The sequence below is a fragment of the Ascaphus truei genome, chromosome 3 (assembly GCF_040206685.1).
Source record: "Ascaphus truei isolate aAscTru1 chromosome 3, aAscTru1.hap1, whole genome shotgun sequence".
Classification (NCBI taxonomy): Eukaryota; Metazoa; Chordata; class Amphibia; order Anura; family Ascaphidae; genus Ascaphus; species Ascaphus truei.
The window spans coordinates 211,895,054-211,922,404 of NC_134485.1; the positions used below are offsets into that span (position 1 = coordinate 211,895,054).

General features: G+C 40.3%; 3 protein-coding genes across 17 annotated transcripts in view; 1 reads left to right on the plus strand and 2 right to left on the minus strand.

Moving 5' to 3' along the window:
• Positions 1-27,351, plus strand: part of NF1 (neurofibromin 1) — a 197,324-nt gene that overhangs the window by 119,222 nt on the left and 50,751 nt on the right. The gene's annotated exons all lie outside the window — the stretch shown is intronic.
• On the minus strand, positions 6,139-8,550 carry OMG (oligodendrocyte myelin glycoprotein). Its single transcript, XM_075590026.1, has 2 exons — positions 8,417-8,550; positions 6,139-7,702 (listed from the first exon to the last, which is right to left on the minus strand). Exon 2 carries the CDS (start codon positions 7,697-7,699, stop codon positions 6,404-6,406), a length of 1,296 nt encoding a protein of 431 aa, XP_075446141.1. The 5' UTR covers positions 7,700-7,702; positions 8,417-8,550; the 3' UTR covers positions 6,139-6,403.
• On the minus strand, positions 10,532-16,109 carry EVI2B (ecotropic viral integration site 2B). Of its 2 annotated transcripts, XM_075590028.1 has the most exons (3): positions 15,999-16,094; positions 15,242-15,360; positions 10,532-11,224 (listed from the first exon to the last, which is right to left on the minus strand). In XM_075590028.1, the coding sequence occupies exon 3, from the start codon at positions 11,195-11,197 to the stop codon at positions 10,532-10,534; it is 666 nt and encodes a 221-aa protein (XP_075446143.1). In that variant the 5' UTR covers positions 11,198-11,224; positions 15,242-15,360; positions 15,999-16,094. The 2 variants fall into 2 exon arrangements, with proteins under 2 accessions (XP_075446143.1, XP_075446142.1); XM_075590027.1 differs by lacking the exon at positions 15,242-15,360 and having other exon boundaries at positions 15,999-16,109.

Sequence of the window (27,351 nt, forward strand, 5' to 3'; positions counted from 1 at the left end):
TTGCGCACCCCATCTATTCTCAATGATGTCACCCATTTAATAAATAATTTTTATCAAATATTTTTTCCATGCTTGGCAGCATCATTTCTCGTGGTGCATCACTTTTTTTTCTCCATTGTTTGGAATTTCTCCTTTATTTACAGTATGCAGCTCTCCCCTTTTGGTTTTGCAACGGCTCCAAGAACTTTCACAAAATTATTGGTAACCCTAATCGGAGAGTTGAGGAAGCAAAGCATCCAGATACAGCTCAACCGTTATAGCGCTACAACGCGGATCCGCTATAACGCGGTCTGTGTGGCTCCCGATTTATAAACATTCCAAGTTTTTTTTTTTTTTTTTAAATAACATTCAATGCTTTATTGACTTACCCGTCATCTGCAGCTGTCTCCTCTCTGCAGCTCTCTCCTCTCCCTGCTTCATCAGGCTGCGTCCACGTGTGCGGCTTTCAATTTGACTTTCGAGTGCAAAGGAGGCTCACATGACCCTTCTCTGACCAATAATAGTCCAACAGTGAACACATTTTATATAATAAACATGCAGAAATCGAACCCATGACCCTTCATATGCTAGTAGCAATTCTCTAGCTGCTACACCACAGGGTTGGTGGTGACATTTATTATTTTAATTATAATTTATAACTTGTTGATTATAAATGATTTTATTTATTTTATCAATTATTATATAAAATAATTATTAATGATACCATACCATCAAATAAACTGATGAATCAGACTGCTCACCAATGTAAAGGGTCCTAGAAAGGCAGGTGCAAAGGGTAAGAGTTAACAAAACAAAAAACCCAAAGAGATAGGGTCATAAGGCACCCTTAGATTATGCGCTCATTGCCTAGTAAGTACAAGATGGCTAAAATTAGCCTCTGGCTTAATTAACTAATTAGATAGATAGGTATATAGCAATCAGAGGTGATGGGCTAAAACCAAAAATAATAAAGTTTTAATACATCATGATAATAGTACACTCAAATATTTAAAATCGTAATATAGAATCCTCGTAGTGGAGTCCAAAGAACCCTAGGTAAGTATAACTTTATTGTTTTTGGTTTTAGCCCATCACCTCTGATTGCTATATACCTATCTAGCAGTTAATTAAGACAGAGGCTAATTTTAGCCATCTCGTACTTACTAGGCAATGAGTGCATAATCTAGGGGTGCCTTATGACCCTATCTCTTTGGGTTTTTTGTTTTATTGATACCATACCATGTAGGAATTGAACCCATGACCCTTCATATGCTAGTAGCAATTCTCTTGCTGCTACAACACAGGGTTGGGTTGAATAATCTGACTCTATAAACACACTTAACATCTACTGCACAATGCAATCCAATAGATGTTACGTTTACCGCGTTATAACGGGTTTCAGCTGTATTTCTATATCTGGATGATATTCTGATAAAATTCCAAAGCATGGAGATACTGGAATCGCATCTCAGAATAGTGTTGACCTTTTTAAATACTCACGGTTTAGTGAAAAGCCACCTGGAGCCAACTGAGCCATTGAAATTCTTCAGAATTATGTTTGAAACAGCCAAGGGAAAAGTTAAGTGAGTAAAAGTCAGTAAAAGAGCCAGTGCTATGACAGCAGGAGCTTGTTTGAGACTGCTCGGAAAAATGGTAGCCAATAAAGTGGGCAAGGTTAAATATCAGGGCTCTTCAGTTAAACTTCTTCAAGGACCCTTTTGACCAACTACAAAGCATACATCTTTCTTTATGAATCAGTTGAAATGCTTGCTGGAAAGAAACAATCTTCTAGAAGGATGGTCTCTTCTGGATCCCGATTGGGTCTTTTTATCCATTTTATCCACGGATTCAAATATCACCGGCTGGGTCTCCCAATTCTGGGACCAGTTATTCAGGCTATGGCCAGTGACCTGGATAAACTCATAATCACTTTTTTTTATATATATTTATATACATAAAAGCTTTAGAATCCTTTCAAGAGGCCTTTTAAAAGGCCTTTGCGTGAAAGTGACATCTGACAAACCAGTCTGCCGTGACACATTTCTGCAGACAAGGAGGAACAAGAAGCAAGTCGTTATGGAAAGTTGCAGAAGCTATTTTTACCTGGGTAGAAAATAAATCTACAACATATTACAGAAGTACACATGGTTTGGTAAAAGAGCATCTTTAAAGATTTTCACAGGGATTTTTCTAAAGGTAACAGACAAATGGGGGTGTCAATCCATAGATCTTATGGCGATGAATATAACCAAAAAAGTCCCAGTCTTTTGTTCAAGGAATTTTCATCTGCAATCAGCACATATAGATGCACTCACCTTTCCTTGGGCCTTGTTCCCTTCTATTCCACTCATTCCAAGGGTGCTAAAGAAGATGGAGAAGAAAAAAATACAAGGTGGAAGTAATCCTAGTTCTTCCCAATTGGCCAAGAAAATTGTGGTTCCCACAGGTCATAAACATGGCAAAGGGAACCTCCCTTTAACCTACCGGTATTAAGACCTATTCAGAGCCGCCGACAGCTTTCATGGGGCCCTGGACTAGAGTTTCCACCAGGGCCCCCAGTGTCTGTGGCCTTGCAATCTTTTCCTCCCCCCCATATTTTCTTGTGCACTCCCTCCTCACACACACCACCTCGCTCTCACCACCCTTTATATTTCTCCCCCTTCTCACATACCCCCCTCTTATCTTCTCCCTTGTATTTCTCCACCCCTCTCACTTTCCACATCACACGTCCTCCCGCTCTTACACCCTCTCTCGCTCACTCTCTCCCCCCTGCACCCATCACTCAATCTCCCTCCCTCTCAAATCCCACTCCCACCTTGTATTCAATATCCCTCCCCTCGTTTCACCCCCCCCTCCTCTCGCTCGCCCCCTTCCCCCCCACTGGGCTCGCTTATCCCACAAAACACTGCACACAACACAGTGCTGTGCCAATTTGGCCCAATTCTTCAAAATTGGACCCTCCAGGCTTGAAGATTGCGGGCAAATGCTGAGAAATAGGGGTCTCTGAGGTTTTTCTCTCATGGGAATGAATGTGCCTGGTGGCTTTTTTTTTACATTTACAAATCGTTTTGCAAATGTCTTTTAGAGCAGCTCTTGGCCGTAACATAGATTTTGAAGAAGTATGATGTAAAAGGGGTGCAGAGTAGTATCATGTTTAAAAATGAGCTATGGTGTTCATTGGAATTTTCTATAGTCTGTTTTTTAAATACATAATTGTACCAGAAAAACTTATGGAAGTACTAAATGGCTGCTGTTTGTGCGTACTTAATGAACAATTTTCATTTATATAGTTATGTGCTATTCAAAAGTACCACCCGCTGTTAATTTTTTGTTATGCATCCTACATATGGATACACCAGACAAAAGAGAAATGCAGCCTTTCTTAGATTTTTTTTTTTGCAGCGTTGATGAGCTTTTTTTTTCTTGGCTTTTGTTCACTGACGTGAAATATTTCACCCTTGTTTTAGTATGACTACATACTGTAGAACACTGTAGAGGATTGGTTAGACACTCGAACAAGCCCCAAGCACTCAAAACTCACCGGGTAGGAACAAAAATAAAATACATTTTATTAAACTACATAATAAAAGTGACAAACTGGAGACATACTGGGACAAAACAAACAAAACTCTCCTCCCACACGTTTCACGCTCTAACAGCGCTTTCTCCTACTTTTATTATGTAGTTTAATAAAATGTATTTTATTTTTGTTCCTACCCCGGTGAGTTGTGAGTGCTTGGGGCTTGTTCGAGTATCTAACCAATCCTCTACAGTGTTCTTGATTCTGCTTTCTGATTGGACGGACCCGCAGCAGCAGTGCAGGACTGGCTTCTTGCTTCATTGTCGGTATACAGCTTTGGAGATACAGCGTATGTGTTATGGCAGCGGTGCGCAAACTGGGGGGTGCGAGACTGCCGGCGGGGGGGTGCGGGGTTTACAGAGGCCCCGCGCGCTTCCCGAAGGCACTTAAATTAAGTGCCGGGGGAGCTGCAGGGCCTCGGTAAACCATACTTACCCGTGACTCTGGCGGCTTCCTTCTTGCATCGCCATGGCAACGCGGCGTCAAAATGACGCCGCGAGGTCAGGTGACGTCACGTTGCTATGGCAACGTGAAGTCATGACGCCGGAGGGCGGGTAAGTGCGGGTTAAGGGGGGCGCGGAAGAGAGGGGACCGCCAGCAGGGGGCGCAGGGAAAAAAGTTTGGGCCCCCTGTTTTATGGCACACTTTTCCCTGGATCAACTGTGACACAAAGATTACAACATCGCACAGGACAAACAGAGGTAATTTCAAATCATTTACCCACTATGAGATATTTTCTTGCCAGCAATTTGTACAGAGCGAGATAGGTTTACTCGCTTCCACGGAGAGATATACAGACTGCCACACTTATATACACTGTCTCCTGATCATTATAATACCCCTGCACGTGAAGGCTGCTGACAACAAGCCATTTCATACTACGTTTATTGCCTCATATAACCACTATCCCTTCCACATGTGCTGGGATTTAAGTGTCTTTAGAGCTGCCAATGGTCTCTATATATTTGACTACATACTGTACATTTTCTTTTCTTAAAACTGTTACTATGAGAAATGAGGGAAGCAACACAATGATTGCTGTCATAAGTGTCCAAAAAGTGCATGCTTACAACACCACTCCAAGTGACTTCTCCCAGCTTATAATGTTCTACAGTCTGTAGAATAAGGTTTGTAGCATTGGAAGTTTATGTAAGATTGATCTTCATTTAAAAAGCAATTAGTATGGTTTTCTCTGGCCTCTGATTTTGCTGCTTGAAATTCCTAAATCCCGTTTTTTAAAATAACTGTACTAAGAACTTGTAGAAACCGCACCAGATTTGCTTTTTGCTTATTTTGGATTTATTAGAAATCTAACTATGCTGGAAGAATATTTCTTCCATTTGCATCTAAAAAAGAACAGCTCTTGTAACAACATATACTTTGTGTCAGATCTATAGCATATAACAATTGATGGTACATTGCCACTTACCAACATATATTGGGGTTTCATTGAATTAAAAGCATGTAACATCTTTAAGCAGCAATACTACATCTCCCCCCCCCCCACACACACACACTTTTGTCCTTTTCTTATTTTTATTTGTAATGCAAGTGACAAGTGTATAATTCTACATTCTTACCTAAGCTGACCATCGTTTGGTGCACTGTCATCTGTAAAAATTCTGATTGTGTGACTAACGAAATGGCCGCCTTCTAACTTTGGGCTGCAGGCTGTGAAATGCTGCAGCTGATATGTAACATTATATTACTGTTACATATTATTGTTGGAAGCTTTCAGTGTAATAGACAGTCTGCTGTTTGGAACACAGCAACAGATCTAGTTGTGATACTTTGTTGCCAAAGGGCAGAGCTCAAACAGGTGTCAGTCTGTTTCAAAAGAGGGAATGGATATAACTTTCTAAATGGTTGCTGTAGCAACCAAAGGATGATCAGTACATTAAAACAATCATAACAAATGGCAGGAGTTAGATAATACTGTCTGCATTTTTATTTATTTATTAATACTACAGAACTGATTAAAATATATATATATAGGATTTTTCACGTTTTGCGGATTTAGGCATGTAATATAGTAAGGGCGTGCGGGCGCATTTAGTGCCCATAGGCCAAACGATGACGCGCGTGGCTATGATGTCACAATGGTAGGCCACACTATGATTGGCTCTGTGTCACGTGGCACGGCAGCCACTCAAAAATCCAAATTTCTTTGAATTTCCGCACAGCTGCTGCACCAACGCTGTCTGCCGTGCGCGCGCGTCGGCACGGGATAAACTGTCATATGGAGACCGGTATTTATCATTGCCGCGCACACGCACCAGAGCTTAGTAAAATACCAGCCTTAAGGTTTTTCAGATGTATGTCTGAAAAACCTAACTGTGAAAAACACGGTTACAAATATCCCTGAACAAGCAATGTATACTGATTTGTGCAAGTGGAGGGCATCCTTAAACAGGGACAAAATGCTACAGCAATATAAAATGTATAAAGAGATACTTATTTTACAAAATAAGTGGTAGCTATGTTTTCCCTGCATAATAATTTTACACCCAAATTTCCCTGAAACTGAGGGTATGCATTGTTAATTGCTGAATAACCTACTATATCGCAGCAAGCGTTGGTTACAGCATTTTCATAAATGTTTATTTTTTTATGAACATATTACATCTGCACATGAACTTTCAGTGCTTTGGTGCAGTGACATTACACAGTGTATATTCATTTTTAAAGTAAACAGTATTTTTTATTAACTTTTTAATTACAATCAGCTTTTAAATAAAATAAGTCATAGCAGTGAATGGATACATGGCACTAGCTTTCTTTTGTCAAAATATTTGGGGAAATGTTTAATACAATTTGTCTCCTGACTTAAGTAAAACATGCCTTTTAGACCATCCTGAGAACCAGTAGCAGTATTAGAAAATGAGATGCAAGACGCTTATCTTTATGTGCTGAGGAAGGTATATGATCTTTTAGTTTTATAGTGGTGGCTGGTATCACCACAGAAGCCGTTGTGCTTTGCATAGCAAACTCGGGTGACTTTTTTGCCATTCCTGTACTAATAGTCAAGCCCAATGTGGGATCAGATGTCTCAGTCTTTTCTAGGTCATCTAAGCTTATAATAAGAGCATCTTTGTTACTGAAGGTTTCTGAATTCAAATTGATGAGTTCATCTGCAGAACCTTCTTCGTCTGTGAGTAAGGAGAAGTCTGTGCTTGCAAGTAACATACTAGTCATATTTAAAGGAGCTGCAGTTGCAGCTTCTGAAAATCGAACCTGCTTGTACAATTTTGTTTCTTGAGCCTCCAGAAAAAGCAAGGTAGTTGCATTTAGTAATGGATTACCAGCAACAACCTCATCTGATGTTTCAGTTAAAGATGACAGATATATGGTGGCATTGTGGCTGGTTTCATTAGCACATGGATAACCTTTGACGCTCTTTGTTGTTTCCCTCACCCACTTTAACAAATACAATATGTTTGGTGTTTCTTTGCAAGACCATGGATTATTGTAGAGCGTAATCTCTTGTAAATGAGTGAGTTGATCAAAGGCATTGCTAGGTATGTAAGTGAATCTATTGCTGTGCAGGTAAAGTTTTTGAAGGCTGGGCATTCTTACCATTGTTCCTGGTAAGATCTGTATCAAGGAGTTGTTTGACAGGTCAATAGTTTGTATGTTGTATGGCATGTTGGTTGGAACTGTCCAGAGTTGGTTGCTGCTTAAATTAAGAAGCTGCAGGCTACCCAGTGTATTGTTTATGAGGACAGTCCTCTGCAACTGGTTTCTAGATACATCCAACACCTTGAGATTCCACTGATGAGCCGTGTCAAGTTTATGAATAACTTTAATGTTGTTGTTTGCTGCATAAAGTTCCCAGAGGGATTTGGGCAGATGAGAAGGAAGGTTCTTGAGCGTGTTGTGAGAAAGGTCAAGTGACCTCAAATTAGTGAACCAAGTTAATTGATGATCTAGGTTAGCAAAGTGGTTGTGAGACAGATTAAGGTTTGTAACGTTGTCCTGGAGTCCATGTGGCAATGCAGTCATGTTTCTGCCAGAGCAATCAACATTTCTATTGTTTCCAGAGCATGAACACTTCAAAGGGCAAATGCATAAAATATTTGGTATGGAGCATAAAAGAATGAAGAATCCTGGTGAGGATTTTGTTGTAGGGTAATCCATCATTGCCTGCAACAACAAACGAGTAGAAGATCTGTAAAGATCTTAAGTTCACTACAATTTTCATTAAATATTTAAGGTCAAATTAATTAATATACCAAGAAGGATCATGTCTTTTATACAAAAGATATACAATATATAGTATTACCTGTATTTACCTATAGTTTTATTTACGTTTTGAGTAATATTTGCTTTATTTCTGTGGATTTCTTAGATGCACATGATTTAGTTACTATTGTGTTATTGTTGCTGCAGTAATTTTATTCCAGATTTATTTAAAGCTGTGAAAAGCATTTCAATGCAGCTATTTATATATCTCATAGCTTTGTTCTATCTATATACACTGTATAGATAGATAAATATAACAAAGCTATGAGATATAAATAGCTGCATTGGAATATATATAATCATTTGGTTATGATTTGTATTGACTTAATACCTGAATTTATGCTGGCACAAAAAAAAATCGACTTTGCACCATATATGGGTGATAAAATTGCTGATTATTTTCCTACTACTTTACTGCACATATGGAAAAGAAAAATAATACATATCTATGTATCCTATCTATATATCTTTGTTCTGTACTTCTATTACACAAAGTTAAAACATGAGCCCCTAATGTTATACTACATGTCAATGATGTGACATTTACTGCAATAACATCAGCTATACATGCTATGACCTATAAACTTCATGTTTTTAGTCATAAATAAAACTTACCACTGTGTTGTTTTCCCATCCAGAATCAATACATAGTTTGTACAAAAGGGCCTCTTTAGCTTGTGGGCATTTCTCCAGCTTGCACCTGCAGTTGCTGGCTGAGGATTGTGCTTGCTTCCTTTAGCTGCATTGTGCTGCTGTGAGCAGGAGCTCTGCATCCATCTGATCAGCGATTCGGAGGACTGCAGAGCTGCCACTAGTGCCGACTCAAATTTATTGGGAAGAGCACACAGCCAACAGAGCAGACAGTCGTGTAAGTTTTGGTTGTTGAGAGGCTTCTGAGTATACAAGTGTCTATGTAAAAGCATTAGTTATCATTGCAGTGTAAATTGCCCCAAGTGTTTAAAACCACTTTTGAAGTGCCAGAATGTGCTACCACCCTTCGCTTTATAGTCACAGGGTTAATTATTCAATTTCAAATCTTTCTGGTTTTAATGCAGCAAAATGTACTCCGTAACCGATTTGCTATAACTTTTTTTTATTGAATGCGTAGCATAAACACAAGGCTTAAAGCTATAGATCAGCAAGGCGTGTGTAGATAGGACACACAAGCATACTGGAAGCCAGAGAACCTAATGGAATATTTTGTAATTAATGTAACTTTTATTCAACATTTTTAGCAGATGTCACGCAATCCGTGATTGTGATCTATGCTGTATTGTGTGCATTGGTAAAATAATATTCTGTGTGCTGTGGACTTATAGTTCATCTTATTTAAAAGATCAAGTTATTCTAGAGTGTCCTTAATTGATTCTTTGTTTAGAATAATCCATATTTTTAGTCAAAGGCTCAACTTCAATAATATTATATTGCATAATGCACCATGAAATAACTATAGGTTTGAAATAATGTAAGTTGATTGTTTAATTGTATTTTAAATATTAAATATTAAAGATTTGTATGTCTTCTAAAAACCTATATTAGCTTACTGCATAACTTGTCTTAGTGCATACTAATTAGGCATTCAAGTAGGGCGGTGCCTGGTGCATTCCAGCTCAGGTTTTGCTAACAAGCATTAACATCTCTGCTAATCACTGGCTCACTATGTAGGATCCAGCTGAGTTGGCTTTATTTCTGATGCATAGTTTGGTATATAAGTGCATCACAGTTAGCATTAAACATGACTCCAGATGAAGTCCGGAGGGACGAAACATGTTGGGCCTTTTTTGATGCTTTGAGGCCACTGTACCCAATCTCCTGAGGAGCCCTGATTGGAAGGAGACTGTTGACCGCCGTGACGCGGCGGAGTGCCCCCACTGCTGGTGAGAGACGCTGGCAGAGGCAATTGCGGTCTGTTCTTGACTGAGAAGTGGAGCGGTCGCATCGGGTGCTGTTATTTAAGGAGAAGGGTTGAAGTGCGCCCGAAGTCACTTCTTGTTTACTTACCAGTGGGGAGAGTGTGAGTGTGTTACCACCCCCTCTGTGTTGTCTGTCATCTTAAAGTAAATGTTAATGCACTATATCCTTTGCATTTGTGTGTTTTTTCTTCATATGAGGGTCTACAAAGTCTGCTGACCTGGAGAATCTTCTACTTGGAGTTACAGTATTATGTGTTTTTCAGTGCTAACTAACACTGGGTTCATTTGCACATATTAACTGTTTTATCACTTTGCGCCATGAACACTGTTTTTTTTAGGTTTTAATTTGCGGTTTGGGGGAAAACCGCTGGTGTTTAGGCTGCAGCTTGAGTATATCACAATATTTGTTGCGCTTTATTATAGTTTTTTAACAGGTTTGAAATATTAAAGTACCCTATTAAATTGCTTGGTTTTGAGACGGCATACTGTTTAGCATATTTAGTTTAAGACCGTATAACCAAGATCTGCGAGTTGTCCTACATACTTCTAATTTGTTGTGCTGTTTCTGTTTAGTTTACGTCTTATGGTATTTGCTTATTCACAGCACAATATAACGCAGAGCTCTGGATGTGCACTTTCTAGAGCTGGCTGCATCAGACCGATCAGCTATAGGTTATCCATTATAATACGTGCCTGGATTTATAATGGTGTGCAGTAATTGAGTGTGTTAAGACGTTATAGAAGCAGATAAGAAATAGGAAATTAGCATATATGACAGGGACACTTGAACAAATGTAGAATGCTTTTGAATCGGCTATTACATTAGTTGCAGTTCAGGTGGAGGTGGTGGAAGCATCTGACTGTGATCTTGAATTTCGTTGGCTGAGCTTGGCAAAGTTGAGGGAAATGGTAGTAGGGGGTTCACAGATAATGGGGAATCTGGTAAGGCATCGTCCAGAGGAGGCATTGGAAGCTCTAGAAGATAATCAGGTGGTGGAGGCAGATTGGAATAATCAGTTGGGACAATAGCAATGGGTTGATTCATGGATGCTGTCGATAGGCTTTTTTCTCCTGCAACAGTGGGAGGTACTGGTATACTAAATTTTCCTGCAGTAGCTGATTTTGTGTCACTGCTCTCTTCCTCCACATTTTGTGGCACTTCATTAGACATGTCTTCCAGTAACATTTGGGATTTGCTAAACATCACTGTGATTGGGTGGATGCATGAAATTGACAGATTCTTTCTGGGTGGAGCAGGTTCCTTCATTGTATTGCTGATACCTTCAGGGATTTCCCCATCTGCAAGTGGAGAGGGACCTGCCCAGTTCTGGTCAGTGGTATTTGGCTTCTTTAAACATTTCCACAAAACAATTACTGCAATTGCTACGAACATGAGTATCAAGATTCCACCGACTATAAATGCTGCCAACCAGAGAGAGCGCTCAGATTCTTCATCTCCTGCTGATGAACTTTCTTCCTCCATGTCCCTTAATGCATGAAATGTTTCGCGCTGAAAATAATACACAAAGATAATCTGTTTAAGGATTTCCCAAATTTTCTAGCAATAAGTTTTCATTGCCACTTCAATGAATAGCATTATGCCTGTGCAATCTACACAAGCTATGTTGTCCGATCACTTATTTTCCTGTTTCTACAGTGAACAAAGGACGTGCCTCTTTTTTTGTTTTTTGTTTTTGTATGCTGTAGCATGCAGACAGTCTTGGTGAGGTTACAATATTGACTGGCACTAGTAAAACTCATAAGAGTGTGTAAATATAGGTAGATGGAATTAGGTCCAGTGGAAAAGAGAAATAACTATATTTCGCCACTGTACACAGCGGAGCATAGAGGGTCCAGGGCAGATGTGTGATCTAGTGTGTATGTGGGAGAGGTAAGGCATGCAAGAGCTAGAGAGCATAAAATAGTACAGGGTGAAAGAAAGGGATTGGGGTTATGGGGAAAAAATAAATGGGTGGCAGGGGAACAGGAAAACATAAACCTAATAGGCTACATTGAGTTATGTGCAGATGGATTGGAAAACATTTTTTTGTGGTTTTGAGAGGGGAAACAAAAAACCATGTCCCAGTCGAGTACAAATTTTGGCTGCTGTACAGATAGTGTATTTTTCCAGTCCTGCAGATAATCAAATTGATTAGTGTTTTGTATGTATGTCTTTATATAGCGTCAGTAATGTACATAGCGCTTCACAGTAGTTATACACGTGACAATCATATAAATAACAAATAATACAAATAACAGAACATAGGAATAAGTGCTTCAGACATACTGTAAAAGTAACAGTTAGGAAAAGGAGTCTCTGCTCCGAAGAGCGTACAATCTAATTGTTAGTTTGGAAGAACTTGCAGACAGTAGGAGGGCATTCGGGTAAGTGCGTCTGCAGGAGGCCAAGCTTTATGTATCGTGTATATTATTAGCCACTGTGCAACTCGTCTGCTTCTTTAAGCAAGTGTGTCTTAAGTGGTTTTTAAAGGTGGATAGAGAGGGTGTTAGTCTGGTATTGAGGGGAAGGGCATTCCAGAGGTGTGGGGCAGTCAGTGAGAGGTTTAAGGCGGAAGAGGGCTTTAGATACAAAGGGGCTAGAATTGAGTGCAAGATGCGGGATTTGATAGGAAGCCAGGAGAGTGATTTCAGCAGGGGGGACACTGAGACAAATTTAGGAAAAAGTAGAATGATTCTGGTAGCAGCGTTTAGGAAAGATTGTAGGGGAGACAGGTGAGAGGCAGAAAGGCCGGACAGCAGGAGGTTACAGTAATCGAGACGAGAGAATGAGGGCCTGAGTTTTAGCAGTCCAGCAACATAGGAAAAGGCGTATCTTTGTAATATTGCGGATGAAAAAAAAAAAGGCAGGTTTTAGATATGTTTTGAATGTGAGAGAGGAGTAGAGTGTGACCCCTAGGCAGCGTGCTTGGGCTACTGGGTGAATGATAATACTTACAACAGTAATGTGGAAGGAGGTAGTAGGGCCAGGTTTGGGAGGAAGTATGAGGAGCTCTGTTTTTGCCATGTTTTAAGTCGGCGGAGGTAAATAAAGGAGTATGCTGCACACCACAATGAAAAAATAAATACATACAGTTCACCGGTGCTGCTGGTTCAAGGAGTACCTGTCAGAGTAATTCCAGGGCAATACTCAGGAAAAAAGGGATCCAACGCTCCTACGGTTTTGATTATAATGCTAATTTATTTGTGCCACACAACGTTTCGACCTAAATAGGTCTTTCTCAAGTGACTAAGCAATGTCACTTGAGAAACCTTATTAGGTGGAAACGTTGTGTGGCACAAATAAATGGCACATATAAAGTGGCACAAATAAATTAGCATTATAATCAAAACCGTAGAGCGTTGGATCCCTTTTTTCCTAAGTCGGCAGAGGGCCATCCAGGATGATATCGCAGAGATACATTCGGATGCTTTGGTCTGTACAGCAGGCATAAGGTCAGGGGTTGAAAAGTAAATTTGTCTCGTCAGCATAGAGGTGATATTTAAACCCAAGTAATAATCAACCCGTATTTTGCATTTAAAATCAGAATGGTGTTGTCCATTTCAGAGCTTTAGAATTAATGTTGCTCTTAAAGATGGACAAAGCAGAGTTAGACTTTGTCCATAGTGAAAGCGAGTGCTACAGTGCTACTTGCCTCGCGCGAGCTTTCATCTCCGGCGATGTGTGGACTAGGTTTTTGGTAAGCGAGCGAGGGGGTGGGCGCGGTCAGGGGGGGGCGTGTCAATGAAGTGTCCTGCATGAGAACACGCCTTTAGCAAATAATAAAATGCATAATACCATGCAATTTGCAGAAGTATTCTGTAAACAGTGTCTGTGTATGTGTAAATATATATATATATATATGTGTATATATATATATATATGTATGTATATACATGAACAAAAAACAAACAAAAGCGCAAGCTCCATAGCACGTAACTGAGTAAAAAATAAGGTACATTTATTTAAAAAATCAGCAACCCATAAGAATGTCCACTCACAGGATTTTAAACAGAACCATTCTTGGGAGATAAATCTCTATTGTGGTTATCTGCGGTGATAGGGTGAGTCCCAGGTTTGCAGAGTGGATGTAAACAGCCCAGGTTCACCATGAACTCCTATCCCAAATTGGCAGCATGATAAAAAAGGTATCCAATGCCTGCACGTCCTTTGCTCCCTCTCATACAATGGTTGCTAGCACTTGAAATTACCGCCAGCCGGAGCGCAGGGAAGCCAGGGACTCCAAATACACCAACACGAACGCAATGATGTCACAGCTCTACGCGTTTCGTCACACTGCGGTGACTTCGTCAGGAGATATGTAATTGGTCAAGGACAGCCAATTAAATAGGCTGGATCAAGTAAACCTATTTTCACATTGGTACTAAGTTTCACCACAAATCGTATAACTATATATGCAGATACATATACACATACACATACATACACGTATATGTATGTGTATATACATATATGTATATTTGTGTGTGTGTGTGTGTGTGTGTGTGTGTGTGTGTGTGTGTGTATATATGTGTGTATGTGTATATATTTTTATATATATATATATATATATATATACACATACATATACACACATATACACACATATACACACACACAGTGGTCGACAAATCACCAAAAAATCTACTCGCCGCTTGGTACCACACGTGTGCTGCTTGGGCCAATAGGAGCTCGCCACAATGTTAAATCCACTCGCCCGGGGCGTGCAAATGTATAGGTTTGTCGAACACTGTATATATATATATATATATATATATATATATATATATATATATAATATGTGTGTGGTGTGTTTATATATATATATATATATATATATATGTGTATATATATATATATGTGTGTGTGTATATATATATATATATATGTGTATATATATATGTGTGTGTGTGTGTATGAAAACATGGCGTGTTATGAAAAAATATATAAAATGTGATGCATCGACATAAGCATTGTACACTACAATTTATTTTTTTAAACAATTATATGCAAGTAATGGACAATACATCAGAAATTTCTCTCCATAAATTATTATTGATATTTCTGTCATGGTATGAATTAAAGGTTCACGTTTGTAAACCTCAGAAATAACATTTTCAATATTTGAGTTGTCCATATTCTCACAGCAAGCACAACTGACACAAAGTCATTTGAACAGTATCCAGGCAGAATAGCTTACTACATTTTCATTGGCTAATAGCCGCTCACATGATCTCGCTGCAATAGCAAACAAGTTTGTCTCCTCTGCTTTTGGTATCCTTGTATCTCACGTGCAAGTTCGCGCTCACTATGGCCATGCGCTTTGGAATGTACATGTTTCTTTGTAGCGCAAGCTATGTAGCTCGCTCCGTATCTTGCACTATGGACAAGGCCTAATTTACCAAAAGCTACAAAAGCAGGACTGGCTTATCTGCCCTACTAAATATTGTATCTGCAATCTATAGATGGGTTTTGTGGATCTATCCAGCACTCAAGGCACTAACAAAAAATATATGTTGCCATACATACCTCCAACTATGTTTTCATTCAATTTTTATTAACTAGCAATAAAACAAAATTCTTGTAAAACAGGAATGTGCCAGGCCCCTGTTCTGTTTGCAGCTCTTGAGGATTGTTCTGTGCTTTCCCTATAATATACAAAATAATAATTTTCTTTTATATCGCGCTTTTCTCCCAATGGGACTTAAAGCGTTTCACATGTACAGTATAGAGCGCGGTACGCCACACATAGGATTGTTACAAAGTCAGTGTCCACATAAGTTTACAATCTGTCTTTGCAGGGAGATACTGTTGTGACTTGCCCAAGGTCACAAGGAGCTGACACTGGCATTTGAACCAGGTTCTCCTGATTCAAACTCTGTGCCATTACACAGTGTGTTTACAGTCAGTAACTTGACTCACTGAGCCACTCCCTCAGCCCAAACATGACCATACTTCAAGTGAATTCTCAACAGAATCCTGTAATAGTGCATTATTGAGAGAATCCTGTAATCGTGCATTATTGAGAGAATCGTGTAATAGTGCATTAAACCCTTTGCTTACATTCTACTTGAGACAATGTTTTTTCTTTTTTTGAATTGTGCAGTATATCTGAACAAATGTTACCTTCTTTCAGTTATATGAATCTCAAATATTATCTTTGAAACATTGTTCCATTAATTTTTCATATTTACAAACCCTATGGTGAACCTTTGTTCTCGCTGAATAGCCCATAGACATGGAGTTCATCATATTCAAATACGCTGTAACTGCAAAAGTTTCTTACCAGCTTAAAAACACTTGATGAGCTTCGCTGCTACTGTTCGTGTATGTAGATGGCTGGAGTTGAAAAAACGAATCTTTTATAAACTGAAATGCTCTGAGTACAGGAAAAAGGAAGTAGCAAAAAGCATCAGGAAGTGTGCAGATATACGTAAAGATGTGAGAACATTTCAAAGCCTTCTGCACTTGTTGTGTAATAAGTTGTTACAAACTATTTGTGGCATTTCTCCTGACTGTGAGTGTTCACTGTTCTCCAAAAGGCCCCTATGTAGTATTCTGGGTACCTGTCTTCCGATTGCTAGGGAAGACTTGAGCTTCATTCACATGAGTGGGGCTTAAATTTTCCATACCAAGCAGAAGACCGGTTCACAGCTTACCAAACATGGTCCTACATTTTTTGCACATTTGACTCTAGATCAGGGGTGCACAGTCTTTTTTTTGTTTCCCCTTCCGGCTCGCCCCCTCCTTACCTTATTCATTTAAAATGAATGCCGGGGAATTGTGTGAGGCCCCTGCAATGTCTCCTACTTCACTTACCTTGTGTTCGGCAACGCAGCATTATATGACGCTGCGGGGTCACGTGACCTCACATAATCCACGGCATCATTTGACGCCGGTTCCTGTCAGGGGGGGGCACGAGCTCTGGGGCTGGCAGGCAGGGGGGCGCAGCGCACAAACTTTGCGCACCCCCTGCTCTAGATTATTTTAAACTAGTATGCTTAAATGCATTGCCATTTTGTATATGGTCATCATGTTACCAGAATAATTTGGGTATACCGTACCAAGTTTAATATGCAAAATCCCAGATAAGTTTGTTTGTAGTCTACGGTATTGTCATATTCTTATCTCGTTTGCCGATCTGAGAATTTTAAACTTCCTCTTTTTGTGTGTGTTTCAATTGTTGCATGTGTTTTGCTCTGTTTATCTTGCTCACAATGTAGTTCTCTACAGCCGTTGGTCCAAATGACCACAATGTTAATAAGCAAAATGTATACTGATTTTTCAAGGTTATTTCCCAGGCCTTGAATAGTCTTTCTGACTAGTAACTGTAAACTGTGGAATTTAATTTTATTTGTCCGATCTTTAAAAACAGTCAATCATTTAACTTCCTCTTAAAGACATTTCATTGGAGTTCCTTGTTCTTCCATGTGTCTTTAGTTAATATTGGCAGATTTTTTTGTTTCCCTCATGGTTCAGTCTGGTTTATCACCTCCTGCTTGTGCAGTTTCTGTTAAGTCCTTGCAATACACAGCTTTACAGTACAGTATGTGCTGTACCTCTAGTTAACATTGTTGAACTATACCTGCAGAATGTGTGTGTATACACACAAACCCCGCTCTATCTATTTATCTCTGTCTCTCTCCTATCTATCTCTCACTCTATCTGCATGCGCACGAGTCCTGACGGCGTCTCCCGGCCTTCTGCTGTCTTGTCGCCTTTAAAATCATGTTTTTCTCCTGCAGCACTACTCAAAATGGCCACGTTGTGTTGTGTTGTATGAAGCCGCGTTGCCGTGGTAACAGGACGCTGCGTGGAGTCACAGCGTCCTGTTGCCATGGCAATGCGGCTTCATCTAACGCCTCACAGCCATTTTGAATAGTGCTGCAGGAGAAAAACATGATTTTTAAGATCAAGAGGGAAATGCCGGGGGACACCGCCGCAGTGGACAGCGGTCACCCGGGGCGAACGCATTTGTCGAGGCGCGTGTGTGTGTGACATAGTAGAGGAGGTTGAAAAAAGACATACAGCTAAACCCTGTTATAGCGCGGTCCTCGGGGGCCACCCGATCCGACCGCGCTAGAACCGGGGTCGCGCTAATATTTTTTTTAAATGGCCGCCGCGCGCCTGATCGGGAGGGAGGGAGGGAAGGAAGGAAGGAAGAGGTGGCCGGAAGCCCTACACGTCCCCCAGCAACGGCCCTCCGAGTCCAGCCGCAGCCTGCTCCTTACCTCCCACCACCGGCATCCATCCCCCTCCACCGGCATCCACTTCCTCCCCCTCCCCCCCCCCCCGAAGCCCCCACACCTACCGGCCCTCGCGGCATAATCAGTTTTGGGCCTAGCCCACGCGGCCCTCCGAGTCCCAGCCTGCTCCCCACTCGCACCCCCTACCGGCATCCACACCACCCCCCCCTCCTCCCGACACCCTCCTCCCGACACCCCCCCTCCTCCCGACACCCCCTCCTCCTGATGCCAGCTCCGCTCTGATCTCAGCAGCCGACACCAAAGGTAGGGAGGGGGAGTGGGAGGTGCAGTGTAGTGTGCTGTGTGCTGTGAGCAGTGTAAAGTGTGTGCTGGGAGTGTGCTGAGAGAGCGAGTGCTGGGAGAGTGTGCAGTGAGTGCTGGGAGAGTGTGCAGTGAGTGCTGGGAGAGTGTGCAGTGAGAGTGTGCAGTGAGTGTGCAGTGAGAGAGTGTGCAGTGTGCTGTGTGCAGTGAGTGTGTGTGCAGTGAGTATGTGTGCTGTGATCAGTGTGCAGTGTGTGCTGTGAGCAGTGAGAGTGTGTGCTGTGAGCAGTGAGAGTGTGTGCTGTGAGCAGTGAGAGTGTGTGCTGTGAGCAGTGAGTGTGCGCAGTGAGCAGTGAGTGTGCGCAGGTAGTGTGGTAGTGTGGCAGTGTGCAGTGTGCAAAAAAAAATGTATTTTTTAATTTATTATTTTTTTTTTTTTTTAAATGGGAGCCACGTGAAAACCGTGTTATAACGGGTCGCGCTATAACGGGGTTCAGCTGTACATCCATTAAGTTCAACCTATGCTAAATTTAGACAACAGATACTTTATCCTATATCTATACTTCCTCATTGATCCAGAGGAAGGCAAACAAAAAAGGCAAACAAAAAACCCCAGTGTCATATCATCCAATGATATCTCATGAGGGGAAACATTAATTCCTTCCTGACTCCAAGAATTGGCAATCGGATTATTGCCTGGATAAACATTCTTCTCATTTTTACTTATTTGGTATATCCCTGTATACTTTTCCTATCTAAAAAGATGTCCAACCTTTTTTTGAAACAATCTATTGTATCTGCCATCACAGTCTCCATGGGTAATGAATTTCACATTTTAACTACCCTCACTGTAAAGAACCCTTTCCTTTGTTGCTGGTGAAATCTCCTTTCCTCCAACCTTAAGGGATGGCCCCGAGTCCTTTGTACTGCCCGTGGGATGAATAGTTCTTTTGAAAGCTCCTTGTATTGACCCCGAATATATTTGTATATAGTTATCATATCCCCTCTTAGACGCCTCTTTTCTAATGTAAATAAATCTAATGTAGCTAGCCTCTCCTCATAAGTTAGATTGTCCATCCCCTTTATTAATTTGGTGGCTCTTCTCTGCACTCTCTCTAGTTCCATTGTCTTTTCCAAGGTGAGGTGCCCAAAATTGTACTCCATATTTAAGGTGTGGTCTTACTAATGCTTTGTAAAGGGGCATAATTATGTTTACTTCCCTTCCATCCATTGCCCGTTTGATGCAAGATAAGATCTTGTTTGCCTTTGCAGCTACTGCATGATATATGGCACTGTTGCTAAGCCTTCTGTCTACAAGCACTCCTAAATCCTTCTCCACCAAGGATTCCCCCAATTTATCCCCGTTTAATTTGTATATCGCCTGTTTATTCTTGCTTCCCAAATGCATAACCTTACATTTATCTGTATTAAACCTCATCTGCCATTTACCTGTCCAAGTTTCCAGTCTCTCCAAGTCCTTCTGGAGAGAAATTACATCCTGCTCTGATTCTACTACCTTAATCAATTTAGTGTCATCAGCAAAGATGGAGACTTTGCTCTCAATGCCATCCTCATGGTCATTAATAAACAAGTTAAAAAGCAGGGGTCCCAGTACCAATACCTGAGGTACTCCACTCACGACCTTAGCCCAACCTGAAAAAGTTCCATTTATGACAACTCGCTGTTGTCTGTCCTTCAACCAGTTTTCAATCCAGGTGCATATATTTTTACTGAGTCCAATTTGCTTTATTTAGTACACCAACCTCTTGTGTGAAACCGTATCAAAAGCTTTTGCAAAATCTAAGTAGACCACATCAACTGCATTACCCTGGTCTAAATTCCTACTTACCTCCTCAAATAAACAAATAAGGTTAGTTTGACATGATCTATCCTTCATATATCCATGCTGACTATTACTAATAATTTTGTTTTCCATTAGGTATTCCTGAATATTATCCCGTATTAAACCTTCAAGTAGTTTCCACACTATTGAAGTCAGGCTTACAGTTCTGTAATTCCCCAGTTTTGATCTAGCTCCCTTTTTAAATATAGGCACCGCATCTGCTTTACGCCAATCTTGTGGTACGGGGCCTGTCGAAATGAAGTCCTAGAATAAATTGTGCGTGTTACTGTTAGATACAATCTAGATCTAGGGGCATAGGGTGTTGTGAGTTGCCCAAACCCTATGTTAAATTGGGACAATGTAGATGGATCAATAGGGGTAAACTAATACAGCTGAACCCTGTTATAACGCGGTGCTCGGGGGTCCACCCGATGCCACCGCGTTATAACCAGGATCGCGGGAAAAAATGGCCCCCGCGATTGGGGGTTCTCCGTCCGCCGGAGGGGAAGAGCTGGGATAACTCTCCCAGCTCTCCCTGAACCCGGCGTCATAGCGGCAACCCCAAGCAGCATTACCGGTGATCTGCAGCAGTAGCTGATCTGTGTGCTGTGCAGGAGAAGCGGGGGAGGATCTCACGCAGTCTGGAGAAGCCGGGATGCCAGCTGTCTGCGTGAGTCCCCCGGCCCGGAACAGCTCCCTTCTATGCTCTTCCCCATCGGAGGTAGTGTGTGTGTGTCAGTGTGCTGCTGCGGTGCGCTCTCCCTCTCTTCCCTACATGAGCTTTCCAAGTCCCCCGACCGAGAGCATTTCCCCACCCCCCTCCTCCCCCGGCTGAGCTGCAGTGCTCTCTCCTGACATGATCTCAAGGAGATTTTGTAAGGTGGGGGGAAGAGTACATGGGGGGAGGGAGGAAAAGGAAGCTAATTTAGTACTAAAAGCTACAGGAATCTCAGACAGGTGAAGGAGCAGAGCAGCAAACATTACTGAGAGGTCAGACCAGCAACAGAGTGCTGTAACTGAGTGTGTGTAAGTTAACATAGCATTGTTAATTTAACTGGCGTTTTTGGGTGTTGTGCAGCAGGGGTCCCCAACCCCCGGTCCGTGGCCTGTTAGGAACCGGGCCGCACAGCAGGAGATGAGCGGTGGGCGAGCGAGCGAAACGTCATCTGTATTTACAACCGTGCTCCCCATCGCTCACATTACCGCCTGAGCTCCGCCTCCTGTCAGATCAGCGGCCTCATTAGATTATCATAGGAGCGCGACCCCTACTGTAAACTGCGCATGCGAGGGATCTAGGTTGCGAACTCCTTATGAGAAGTCAGAATCCGACACTTATTTTAGTCCGCGCCTCTTTCCCGCACTGATGGGACTGTCTAGTTGCAGGTAAACAAGCTCAGGGCTCCCACTGATTCTGCGTTATGGTGAGTTATATAATTATTTCATTATATATTACAATGTAATAATAGAAATAAAGTGCACAATAAATTTAATGCAATTGAATAATCCCGAAACCATCCCCCCTGGTCCGTGGAAAAATTGTCTTCCACGAAACCGGTCCCTGGTGCCGAAAAGGTTGGGCACCGTTGTTGTACAGTATGTGTTTCTGATCACAGTAAGGGCAGGTGGTGAAAAGCTCCAAAGCACTGGCACCCACATTTATTCTCCTTGTGAAGTTTTTGGGGAGGTAGGAGGTGGAGGTTGTGGGTCCCTCTGCTGTCAAGAGGCTGCACGCATCTCACGGCCGCCGAGGAGGAGATCTTGTTGGAGCGGTGGCACAAAGTGTGTGTGTGTGTGTGTGTGTGTGTGTGTGTGTGTGTGTGTGTGTGTGTGTGTCTATATATAACAGGGTTGAGCTGTATTGTGTATTGAAATAAGCCCCCATATTGAACAGACCACGGGGTCTAGTAAGGTAGAAATAGATGATGGTCCTAATTAGAATGATATAAAAATGTCAGGTTACACTAAATGTGTGCGCGTGTGTGTGGCCGGACATGGCAAATCCTGGAAGTTTGCCAACAAAAATATTATTTTAATTTTTTATTAAAGGGAGCCACACTAACACCGCATTATAAGCGAATCTGCATTGTAGCGGATCGCGCTTTAACGGTGTTGAGCTGTGTGTGTGTGTGTATGTATATATGTATATGTATATGTATGTATATGTATGTATATATATGTATGTATATGTATATGTATGTATATATATATATGTATATAATATATATGTATATATATATATATATAATATGTATGTATGTATCTGTACCATGTTAGCCGAGCGTAATAATAAAAAACAGTGTCGATACAGTTCTGTGGCATTCTGCACAGGGGGGAGGGATAGGTTTCATCAACTGATAACATTCCAGACTGTTTTAAAGTAAAACTTTTCTTGCTTTATCCATTGTAACACCGCCTGAAGAGGAGATCAGTATATCGAAAGCTCACACAAATAAAAGCATTTTGTTAGCCACAGAACGGTATCGTGTCTGTGTGTACATGTATGCAACATCCGTTTTGAATTCAAGAAATTACACGTATACATAATGATTGCATTTACATCAGTAAAAAAAATATATAATAATCCACTATTACCTGTGTGTTTTGGAACCCCAGGTTTCTGTTGAGCATAGTTGGAAATCACTGTGATCAACATGTAAGTTTGTATTTCAAAGTGTACTGTACTGTACATTGTCTATAGAATTGAAGATGAGCTTGTTTTCACGTGTGGTTGCTCCTCTGCTTAATTTCATAACCTATTTTTAATATGTACCCCACCAGTAAGTCAGAAAATGTAATTTTTATTGCGACTGTTCTGCAGCATATATGAACATTTCACATGGATAGTACCGGACAAAAGTTACTAACCAGCAATATATTGTACAATAGGATGTGGTTTGACATTACAAAAATAACATGAAGGCGAACAACTCAAGATAACTGAATTACCTTCCAAATTTACATTTTGTATGTATATTTAAAAATAAACAAACTTAAAAGATCAGTGCCACAGTTAGAGGCTTTATATCTCGACGAAAAAGTTGGTTTCCAGACTGTGAGCATTTTCTGCTTTACTTTTTTCTTCTGTACTATGTTTTGAGTTTTCATCCATTGGAGTTAGCATAAGTTGATTGTTCTCTTCTTGAACTGTGTTACCCAATGAAATTTCATCCATTGCTATACTAGGTAACTGCGATTTCTTTTGCCATGTTTCCAGTCCTTGTGGCCATATGATACTGGAAGCACTAAGAAAGTCACCATTACTTCGCGCCTGACGTTTTGATTGTGTTAGTTTTGCTTTAAGACTTGATACTCTGTTTGCTAGAGCAACAGCGGCTATGATCAGAATGACACAGACTAGTACCAGCGAAGCTATGATAATAATGCATATCACAAGTCCAGTTTTATATTTGTCTGTGTTACTGTTGCACTGTTTGTTTGGAATTGTGTGCATTGTGTCAGTATAACCATGTGTAATATTGGCAGGTAGCGGTGTTTCTTCTGTTGTAGATGTAAACATTTTTGGGAAATGTGTATGTAGGTCTAGATTCCTAATCAAATTATTTCCCAGTCTATTACCGACATGGTTGGGTGCTGGACGTGTGTTATTTTTCTCATCGGTATTATTCCAGTTGGTCTCCATTGTACTGAGACTATTATTCGTGTTCCAGAAATCTGTGTTTGTTTGCACTTGAGAGGGGAAAAAAACTGTAGCTCCAATCATCAAACCAAGATGCAGCTGGCTCTGCATTACCCACATGTTAATGTCTTGATACCTTCTGAAATATGAGAAGAAAGGTTGGCAATTAACATTGAGTCCTGAATCCCGACACAATCAAATACATCATCATAGAACCCCCAAGCGACACCATTGCAAAAAGAATAAGTGATGATCTGCGAATGAGTTAAATATTTTCTGGGTACCGACTAACCACCATTTGTAGCGAGTGATCCATCAGTGGGTGCAGGAAAAAGACTTGACTTGGAGTAGAAGCTCAATAGTGGGTTTTTACCTGCAAATGTGTATTGAATTCTCCTACAGTACCTTTTCTGGGTAGCATTCAGAAAAGTAAAAATGTATTGATTTTATTATATTATAAGGCTGTTGGAGGAACATCTTTAGGTTGATTAACAACTTGATTGTAATGTAACATAAACATTTAATCATATGAAATATGTGGCAAACATGGCCATCTCTCAGATGCAGGAAAAACGTAATCTAAAAACTTCCAATGTATTTTGGTTTAGTCTTGTGACTGAGATGTGGGAGACAACTTTGGGGACATTAAACAACCCCCACCCGCCCCCCCCCCCTTCCTGTTATCTGCCTGAAATTAGTATGAATATATAAACTGAAAGCTCTTTGTGGTAAATAGTCACTGCACCATGTAACTTCTGTGAACAACAGTGCATGTGTCAGTGCTCTTCTATCTTTGTATGAACAAAATATATAATATTGTGCTGTTATTTTACCCAAATGAATAACACAGAAATGTATGACTGCTTTGTTTAGTAGTGCTTTCTGGCTTCTCATTACTTAAAGCAGCATTTAATTCAAAATCCTGGGGAGGGGGTTATTTTGTTTTTTAAATCAGTTATGTTGTAGAAGACTTATCGCATTTGTTTCACTCTTTACACTCCTTTTTAATTCTTAATGCAAAATAGGAGCGCATGAAATGAAACCAAGAAAAGCTGAAATTAGTACATAATCTTTATCATAAATTGATTTATTATCATAAAAATACACATAGATAAAGATATAAATCAAAAATGCCTAAAATGACACTAATCAATATAAAATGGAGCCCAAGCCTGGTGGAGGATAGGGGTGCAAACACCCAAACACCCACAGAGAGTGTCCTAGTTATTACAAGGAGGGAGAAGGTGCTGGGACTGCTAGATGGAAACAAACAGACCTGGGCACTCAAACATCTCCCGTCTGAACTCCTCGTGGGGTAGCAGGGCTCAGGCAGCAACACAAACAGACCGTCGTCACAGACGTGCGTCGCTACGTGATGACGTCACCTACGCGTTTCGTGTCAAATGACACTTTTTCAGGGTATGGTCATCTGCTCTCACAGAGGTATTTAAATACCTCAATTGGTTACTACATCCACCAATGAGAAGCCATGTCTGATTACAAAGACTCAACCTTCCAATCAGAGCCAGAAATACGTACATATACCAAGTTACACACTAAACAAGAATTAAAGAAACAAACAACCCTCCTAACATAACATAAAAAATGAACTTAAAAACGGACTTCAAAATAAAATTCTAGCAAGAGATGTTTTACTTAATTTTAATAGAATCAATTTCATTATTTGGTAGAACATCGCAGCTTGCTATTAATTCAATTGGGTCAGAGCAAAGCTCGCAGGACCCATAAATATGAATACTGATAGTACTCATGTACTTGTACCGTGTCCATACTGCTATAAGAACAATATAAAAAGAAGTTAATAAAAATAATTTTTACGGTTCTTAAAAGCAAGAGATGGATATTAATAATGTGATGAATAAACAAATGAACCATCGTAGCTTGCAATATTTACACCAAAGGATCAGAGTAAAACTCGCAGGACCCTTAAAGGTGATAGTGGGGATTATATAAATCCCTTGGTACAGGTGGTACCAAGAGATATAAGCCCTATTGTACATATATTGTACAGTATATATACATATGTACACCCATATTAATCTATGGGTCATAAAATCATTAGTAACATTAGTACATCAATTAAACAAAATTATAATAAAAACACAATTCAAACCCGGTTAGTCATAGATAACACATATATAAATTGACAACTGACAGAAAATGTTATCATTAATATAAACACCCATCACACATCAAATGTAATATATGTTGAGTTATTGCACATTGACCACTCACAAAAATAGATGTTGTCAAAATCCAATATACATTCTCGATTATGACACATGAATAGGTTGAAATGATGTAATATCAATGATACCACATGTATCACTCTGTTCAAAGTATTCTAGTCTATAAATGGGGATATACCTGCATGACGGAACCAAGGAGCCCAAATATTAGAGAATTGCGAGGTGGAGCCGTTCAGATAGGCTGAGAGTTTTTCCATATAGACTATATGCCAAATTTTGTTGTTTATTTGATTTAAGGATGGGGGGGCCGGTTGTTTCCAATTTTTGGCAATTGTACAATGTGTAGCGTTTAAAATTTGGGATATTACTCTAGCTTTTTTTTTTGGAGATATTAGCCATTGGTTTTCCTAGCAATATATATACTGGGTCGTGTGCAATACCCCTTTTTTAACATTTTAATGCATTAAGCTTCCTTGGGTTGCTTTAGCAACCATTTAGGAAGCCACGCAATCGCCTCTTTTGAAATAGGCGGCCATATTGTGTGCTCTGGGAAGCAGGATCTTTGCTGATCGATCACGGGAGAACGGATCAATTGCCAGCTTGGATAATTGCATTGCTGCTGTTAAACCTGCTGCATGTATTAAAACAACAATGGGCAAGAGGAAATGCTGCTTTAAGTATTTGTCATTATAAAAGCATCATGTGACTTGGAAAATATCACCCTGCTGAGCAATTTGGTAACAGAACACCTGGCAGTCCTAGTATTGACATTTTAAACGCTTTTAATGCAGCACTTTGCTCTGAGGTTACAACTACTTTTCAGTGTAACGTATTAAACTCCTTCTTGAGAGCTCCGCTTTAGAATGCATTTGTTCTACTGTAATATTCCCTTTTTATAACTGAACTGTCACCTCATGTCCTTTACTCCAAGTTTAGCCACTTTCCATTGCTTTGTGGTTGGAATTTTCTTTCTCGATCATAGATTTAATTATTTTTTTTAGTGAACCTGCAGATTTTTTTTTTATTGTCTTTTTAAGACAATGCTGTTAAGTTGTCTTGTAACCTTGGCATTTAATACTTTCATACATCCGTGACTCACAACTAAAAATACACCTGCGGATGCGTGGCTTCTGCTTTTTATAATGATATGACTGCGTCCAGCGATGATGAACATTAACAAAAATGTGCAGGAAAAGAATGTTTCAATTTACGATGCACTATATTCAGAAAATCTAGCAAAATAATGTGTTTTTTTTCTAGTACTGTATAGGAATATTTTTGCAAATAAAACCGCGTGAAATTGATTTCCAACATTCTTTCCTCTTGGCATATTTATTTGTATTTTAACTAAAGAAGCAATCGTAGCAAAGGCTTTAAGGTCACAGTTGGTATTTTAATGTTTAGAACTTTACGACGGTGAAATGTATATTCTATCCCCACAG

Bases quoted from the DNA above. Each gene is read 5' to 3' on its own strand.
- OMG (XM_075590026.1), bottom strand. From the start codon at position 7,699: ATGATGGATTACCCTACAACAAAATCCTCACCAGGATTCTTCATTCTT.
- EVI2B (XM_075590027.1), bottom strand. From the start codon at position 11,197: ATGGAGGAAGAAAGTTCATCAGCAGGAGATGAAGAATCTGAGCGCTCT.